The sequence below is a fragment of the Suricata suricatta genome, chromosome 14, assembly GCF_006229205.1.
Source record: "Suricata suricatta isolate VVHF042 chromosome 14, meerkat_22Aug2017_6uvM2_HiC, whole genome shotgun sequence".
Classification (NCBI taxonomy): domain Eukaryota; kingdom Metazoa; phylum Chordata; class Mammalia; order Carnivora; family Herpestidae; genus Suricata; species Suricata suricatta.
In genome coordinates this window covers 60635077-60642855 of record NC_043713.1, presented here as the reverse complement: position 1 = coordinate 60642855, position 7779 = coordinate 60635077, and the positions used below count along the sequence as shown (strand labels likewise).

General features: G+C 49.5%; 1 protein-coding gene across 3 annotated transcripts in view; it reads left to right on the top strand.

Moving 5' to 3' along the window:
* Positions 1 to 213: 213 nt before the first annotated feature.
* PPIL2 (peptidylprolyl isomerase like 2) overlaps positions 214 to 7779 on the top strand; it is a 29333-nt gene continuing 21767 nt past the window's right edge. For all 3 annotated transcript variants that reach the window (XM_029922867.1, XM_029922866.1, XM_029922865.1), the window contains exons 1-5: positions 214 to 350; positions 2499 to 2548; positions 3360 to 3405; positions 5547 to 5609; positions 6780 to 6831. In XM_029922867.1, the coding sequence (XP_029778727.1) occupies positions 319 to 350; positions 2499 to 2548; positions 3360 to 3405; positions 5547 to 5609; positions 6780 to 6831 (243 nt within the window). In that variant the 5' untranslated portion in view covers positions 214 to 318. The remainder of the gene's footprint in view (positions 351 to 2498; positions 2549 to 3359; positions 3406 to 5546; positions 5610 to 6779; positions 6832 to 7779) is intronic.

Genomic DNA, 7779 nt, shown 5'->3' with positions numbered 1-7779 from the left:
TGGATGGTTAAGAGGAAAGGTCTAGAGAGAGCCTTCCCTGTCCGCCCGAGGAAGTGGGGCTTCAAGGTCCTCATGCCCCAGCAGGTAACAAACCCTACTTGGAATTCTGCTCAGGTGCCCAAGGACTGGGCTGCATCGGCTGGGCATGCGCACTTGGCCCCGGGCGCCAGCGTTCCCTCACGCCCTGCGCCCGCTTCCGGGGCGGGTCCGCGGGAGCCGGAAGTAGTTAGGGAACTTGGCCGAGAAGTCGGGATCTAGATTGTTTGCTGTCGTTTTTCCGCACTCACTGGTCCTGACACTGCCACCACTGCCGCCGCCATGGGGAAACGGCAGCATCAGAAGGACAAGATGTAAGTTGAACCGCAGCCGGGACCGGGACCCCGCTCGGCTTCAGTGCCCACCTGCCCCGCATTCCGCGCCGGCCCTCTTCCTTCTCTCCGAGCTGGTTCTCAGAACCACTCTTAAATGTCGCTTCGTCCCGGAAGCCTCTGACTTTTATTACTCCACAGCCGACGATGTCTCCCGGGCTCCTTGGTTCTAACATACCGTCGGTGCTCCTGATTGCGGCCCTCCTACCGCCTCGGCGGAGCTTCGGCCCCTTGGCTTCTTGACTTTTGCCCTGGAACGCCCCATCTCCAGTCTCGAATTTTGCCCTGAATCAGCCCCTCTTTCTACTGCACCTCCAGTCTTCCTGTGTGCACGTTCATCGGCTTACACACGTGCTGCGGAATTTTCTCTTTTAAAACCAGCCTTGCCCCGTGCTCCCCTCTTTCAATTCAGCCTCCTTGGTTTGTTGTTTTTTCTTCCGAACAAGAAGTCAAAAACCTGTCTACTTGCTGTTCTCTGCTGTTTCTGGAAACCACTCCAGGCAGGTTTTTCTCCCCAGCACTACTCCTGTCAGGATCCCAGTAACTTCTCTGTTCCTAAATCTAGTGGTCAGTTCCCAGTTCTCATTTTGTTGGGCTTGTCAACAGCATATGGCACAGTTGGCCACCTTGCTCCCACTGAACCCCTTCTTTGGTATCTGGGACCCCATATGCTCTTGCTTTTCCATCTGGCTCAATGGCCTCACTTTTTCGTCTTTTTTGCTAAATCTTTCTTCCAGACTTCATACGTCCATGTCCCCTATGTTTCCTCTCCCTTTACATTCTCCCTGGTGATTTCTCATCTTGCAGTTGTCAGCTGCTTACTAAACATCTCCAGGGTGCCTGGGTGGCTCAGTCGGTTAAGCGTCCGGCTTTGGCTCAGGTCATGATCTCATGGTTAGTGGGTTTGAACCCCGGGTTGGGCTCTGTGCTGACAGCTAGCTCAGAACCTGGAGCCTGCTTCACATTCTGTATCTCCCTCTCTCTCTGACCCTCCCCTATTCCTACTGTCTCTGTTTCTCAAAAATAAATAAAGAACCTAAAAAAAAATTTTTTTTAAAATAAACATCTCCAGTTGGATGTTTGATAAAGATCTCACATTTACTTTTTAAAAATGTTTTTATTTATTTTTGAAAAAGTGAGACAGAGCGTGAGTAGGGATGGAGTGGAGCAGGCTCCAGGCTCTGAGCTGTCAGCACAGAGCCACACTGAGCTGTCAGCACAGAGCCCGGTGTGGGGCTTGAACTCACAGACTGCGAGATCATGACCTGAAATGAAGTCAGAGGCTCAGCTGACTGAGCCACCCAGGTGCCCTGACATCTCACATTTAATATGCTCCCCCCTCATTTTCCCTATCTCACTGGTCATAGTGCTACTTAGTTTACTCAGGTCAGAAGGCTGGGAGTTAGCTTTGGTGCCTCTTTCCTGAGGCTCTCTCCTCCTGTTTGTTCATTAGTAAATCCTGCGGCTCATCCAGGAAGTGAGTGCGCGACATGGGAGCACTCACTAGTCCACCAACCCCCTTAGTAGGTGGAGTGTATTCCATCTCCCCCTTTGACCTTTTTAGTTGCCTCCTGATTAGTTTTCTGTTGCCTCTCTTGCTTGTCCCTCTCTACACAGCTGCAGGAGTGATGCTTCGAGGACTTATGTTAGATCATGTCAGGCCCTACGCAGACCCCTCCAGCAGCTTTTTATACCACTTAACGCAGATCTGCAGCCATTACACAGCTTGTGGGCCCCTTGGGGTCCCACCACCAGCCTTCTTCACCTGCTGCCACATGCTCCCTTGCACACTCTTATTCAGTGACTTTACCCTTTTTTGAAGACACACCAGCTTTTCCTGTGTCAGGGCGTTTATATGTGATAAGCTTGCTTTGTCCCTCTGCCTGGAAAGTTCTTCCTGCACATCCTCACATGGCTAGCCCCTTTGCATCATCAGGCTTCTGGCTTCCTTCAGAGCAAAGTAGGACTGTTTATATTTGCTTATTAGTTTGTGTATCCCTGTGTTGTGTCTGACACATTTTAGGTGTTTAATAAGCATCTGCTGAATGAGTGAAATGATTTAGGCATCAATTATTTCCAGAGACTGTCTTCTTTATAAAGAGGGGTGGTAATAAGATTCTCCCTTTTTAGGTACATTACCTGTGCTGAATACACTCACTTCTATGGTGGCAAGAAACCAGGTAAGGCATGAAATCCTTCTGTTTACCTTGATGTGGATGTGTGTGTGTGGCGGGCGGGGGGGGGGGGGAGTGTAATTAAGGGATGATGTCTTCACTACACAATGAGACTGTAAAAATGAATAAGAACACAGATTGTAGCAGACAAATAGGTTGAGAACACAGATGATTCACAAAAGAGGAATTAACACTAAACATGAGAAAATGTTTCTTCTGGGTGGTACTTTTTGACACAGAGTAAACTAACATTGTTTTCTCTGTCAAGTTAGTAAAGAATAAAAAGAATGCTAATACCCAAGACTTTCAAGGCTGAAACAAAAAAGAGCACACTCTCATAATTGCTGACAGGGATAAAACGAGCGCGGCATTCTTAAAAAGCAAAACCAGGCTCCACAGCAAGGGTATTAGGATTGTGGGGGAAACCCAACCCCAGTGGCTTGAGCAAATATGCTCTTTTTTCCTTTAAGTTCTTTTTTGACGTACTCCATGTGTCCTGCCTATTGAAGGGTTTTAAGTATTTATTTATTTTTGAGAAAGAGAGAACATGAGCAGGGGAGGGACAGATTGAGAGAGAGATACACAGAATCCAAAGCAGGCTCTAGGCTTTGAACTGTCAGGACAGAGCCCATCACGGGACTTGAACCCATGAACTCTGAGATCGTGACTTGGGCAAAAATCAGACGCTTAACCAAGTGAGCCACCCAGGCGCCCCCACATAAAGTTTCTTCACATGGAATTTAACTGTTGGTAGGAACACATAAATGAAGTGTTTTTACAGAATAAACTTTCTGTCTTTTATTTTCATCTTCAACAGATATCCCACAAGCAAATTTTCGCCGTTTACCTTTTGATCACTGCAGGTAAGAGTTGTTGAGTGTTTATCTTTCCCTCCTAGTTGATTCCTGTTACTCAATATTTGAGTAATGAATATGACCTTTGGGGATACAGATGTGGGTTCTGTCTATGTTTTCCCACCTAGATCTTCCTTGAACTGAGAGATGACCTAACAATGACAAGACCTAATACTTTCTGCTCATTCTGTGTTTGTGTATTTATGCATTTTTTCCCCCAACCTCTTTCTTACCTTCCAAGGTCGGTAGGCTCTGTTGTTAAGCCTACTTTACAGTTGAGAGGATCAGTGTTTAGAAGTGGGAAGTCTCTCACCCAGGTGTCACATCCAGGAAGTGATGCCATTGAGGCTTGGACCTAGTGGTCTGACTCCAGGCCCATGTCTTTCATGCTTTACTTCTAGCCCACAGTCTAAGCAGTAACAGCAGCAGCAGTAGTCATGATACCGTGAACCCCTCCCCCTTCCCTGTGAGCACAGGTTATTGGTGAGGATGGGGAGGGCCCCAGCTGCAGAGCCACTCAGGTGCTTCTTCCCACTGTGATTGATATGTGGATGAACAGTTGTGTCTGCTGGAAAGTGGGACTAAAATTAATGACCCCAAGACATTAGGGATTTGGGAATTGGGTGGGTCCGATGGTCCATTTGGGCCCGAGTTTCTCTAAGCTCACGCTGTGATCATCCCTGCCCTAGGCACATTGTGTGTGTGTCCGCCCCATTGGGCATGATGAGCCTTAAGAACTGACAAAGCTCTGCTAGTGATCCCAGCACCCTGATTGGGGCAGGTCAGCCAGACACCACAGGGCAAGAAGGATTCAGGGAAGGCCAGGGATGCAGCTACTGGGTTCACCCCAGGGGGCTCCCACGTAGCACTGAGTGAGGGCTTTTCCCTATTCATAGGACTTGCTCAGGGAGGGTCAGCAAGTGAGACTCGGGCCTCATTGCTTGGATTTCTCCCCACCCCCACCAAGTATCTCAGCAGTCTCATGGTAATGTGGTCTCCTTCAGAGTGGGTATGAATGGATTTTATGAAAATATTTTGGTTCTTGGTTCCCAGTTCCTCCAAGAGGTTTCCCTAAGCTGTGTTTCTTCCACTTTTTAACTACCTTGGGTTCTGGGTAAAAACATACTTTGAGACTGTGCCCCTCAAGGCCCGTTTGGGAGAAGATGAATGTGCAGTGCCTTGCTGTTGAGAGCTTAACTTTGGTGCTGGGTCCTATTCTTGTCAGTCCCCCGAGGCACCAGGATCACCACTGGGTTAGAGCAGTAGGTTGGGCCAGAGGGGGAGGTGGTGAGGTTTCCCCATGGGAGCTTTCTGGGGCATCTGGGGAGGTGAGTCCAGTGCCTTCATGTGGCCCAGGTCCAGAAGACTGACCTGTGCCGACTGGACTCTCAAGGGGACCAAGGTGCAAACAAGCCAGGTCAACCAGGGCTCTTGATGGCTAGTGATGGAAACCCCATGCAAAAAAAAAAAAAAAAAAAAAAGAGGGTATTGGCTCAAGGAAGTTCACCAGGTACAGTTTCCCCTCACCTGTGGGCTCTGCTTTGCCAAAGCCAACCCTCCTGAGGTGGCAAGTGACCTGTGGCACTCTGGGTCTCTGCACACCCCTCTACCCCCATATCCGTGTATTAGAACTTACTCAGGGCTCCTAGGATGTTGGCTGTTGCCTGAGTCACATGCCGGTCCCTTGGAAATGTTGGGCAGCTGTGTGCACGCTGGTCAGGAGCAGACAGGGCACCCCCAGGCCACAGTAGCTCCACAGAGTCTCTTGGGATGAGAGAGGGTAGTTTTCAGTGGAAAAGTGTGGCCTGTCTGCTGAGGTTTTAGGGAGTAAATTCTAGTCCTGCCTCCCCAAGGCCACCTCCTGGAACCTCTTTGGGGCTTGAATGTGATCACATGTGTGTTACATGACACAGCAGAGTGTGTGGGAAAATCCAGGCTTTTGTCATCCCAGGGACCCTTGCCTTGTATTTATTGGTTTGTCGGGGGAGCTTCTGAGGGGCAGGGCTGTGGGGTCACCTCTGTACTGTCACCTAGCCCCGGCTGGACAGAGGAGCACTGGGATTGTTGGAGGACTGAGGGAAGGAGGGAGGAAGAAAGAGAGAAGTCACGGGAACCACTGTATCACCCGGAGTGACTCTGTCCTTTCTTAGTCTCTCTCTGCAGCCCTTCGTCTACCCAGTCTGCACTCCTGAAGGCGTCGTCTTTGACTTACTGTGAGTTTGCCCTTGACTTTTGAGCTAACAAAAGGGGTGAGATTGTTGGCACACACTCAGCTAGGGGGTATGGGACCAGCTGGAGGGTTTGTGGCTTTAGGCTGTGCCAAGCCAGGCCATACTGAAGTCTTGGCAGCCTTGAGACCTGGGTGGGCCTCTTGGGGACCCAGGAGGGACTTCCAGCGCCTCAGGGATGAGTCAGCATTGCTGCTGTGACCCCTGAGCGGGCAGCCTTGCTGGAAGATGCTGCTGTCCCTGCCTGGGGTGGCATTGACCTCTCCCTGCACATGGGGTGACTAGTGTTCTAATCAGCCTATCTATCCTGTTTTTGGAATGTTAATGAACGAGTACTTTCCACTTTATGAAAGTATAGCCAGCATTTAGGTATATACTTTCCCAGCTCTGTATTTTGAAGCATGTTGCTTAGTCTTTTTTTTTTTTTTAATATTTATTTATATTTGAGAGAGAGAGAGAGAGCATGAGCAGTGGAGGGGCAGAGAGAGGGAAGACACAGAATCTGAAGCAGGCTCCAGGCTCTGAGCTGTCAGCGTAGACCCCGACATGGGGCTCAAACCCCCCAACCCTGAGATTGTGACCTGAGCCAAAGTCGGATGCTTCCCTGACTGAGCCACTCAGGCGCCCCAATGTTTATTTTTTTGAGAGAGAGAGAGACAGAGTGCTAGCAGAGGAAGGGCAGAGAGAGAGGGAGACATAGAATCCGAAGCAGGCTCCAGGCTCTGAGCTGCCAGTACAGAGCCCAACTCAGGGCTCAAATTCGAGAACTACTTGATCATGACCTGAGCCACAGTTGGATGCTTGGCTGACTGAGCCACCCAGGCGCCCCTGGAAGTATAATCTTTGATGCTGGCTCAGCGTTTCATTGTACGGACGTTATCAATATTTATATATGGCTTTTTTTGCTGGTTTGTGTTGTTTTTATGTAACCACAATAAAAACCCTGGACATATATTGAAACCAAGGTGTCCAGAAACACTCCCTTGCTTCCTTGGTCAAGGCAAGGTGCTCCTCTTTCTGGCTCCTGCTGGCAGAAGTGAAGTAGAGCAAAGCCCATTCATAGCCCTCACCCGGACGCAGCCCTCCTGAACTGTGGCCTCCTCACCAGGCTGCACCTGACCGCCTTGCTGACACTGTCTCTTCTCTTCCCTTCAGTAACATTGTCCCTTGGCTTAAGAAGTATGGGACCAACCCCAGCAACGGAGAGGTAGGTGGCCGGGTAGGAGTTTAAGTGATGCCAGTGAATGCTATCCTCTCGTCTGACCTTTTGTTCTCTGGTTTTTGTGTACACGCAAGTGTGGTAGAGGACTGTACATGAGGCTCAGGGAGTGGGACTATCCTCCTCACCCTTCCCCACATTGTTCCTTTCCAGAAATATTCCTTATACACACACACACACACACACACACACACACACACACACACACACACACACACACATGTTCAAATGTACATCTTCTTTCCTTGAGTCATGAATGTGCTCACAGACGCAAACTCCTCTTTACCTTGCTCTCTCCCCCAGCGGTGTGTTGGGAGCCCTGAACCTCAGTGCATAGAGCGCTGCCAAGTTCTGGAGCAGCTGCATGCATCCTCCTGCGGGGCTGCTGAAGCACAGGTGAAGTCCCCTGCTGTTACTAACAGCAGATAGGGACTGCCCCTGTGCTCGTTTCTTCGGGCACGTGTAGGCGTGCCCTCCCAGGACCGCTGGGTCACAGGGTGGGTGTATTTTCAGTTTGGCTAGCTGCTGGCAAATTGTCCTCTAGAGAAGTTGCAGATGCCTGTGTCGCCTCAGGGTGAAAACACTTTTTTTACTTTTTTTTTTTTTAAGATTTGTATGTAATCTCTGTACCCAGCGTGGACTTCGAACCCACAACCTTGAGATCAGGAGTTTCATACTCCATTGACTGAGCCAGCCAGGTGCCCCTTAATTTGTATTTTTGTCATGAGTTAGGTTAAGCAGCTTTTTATATGTCACGTATGTAGGTCTAATGACACAACTTCTGTGTCACTAGGGAGGAGGTTCCCAGAGCCAAGCTCCAGCTCATTCTCCTCTTTTGCGCCCCCGCTGCACATCTCCATCACACACCTGTGTTGTTCCTACATTTTACACATTCTCTTGGTCCCTTTTCTTCTGGGAGGTTTCTCTCCTTTCTTC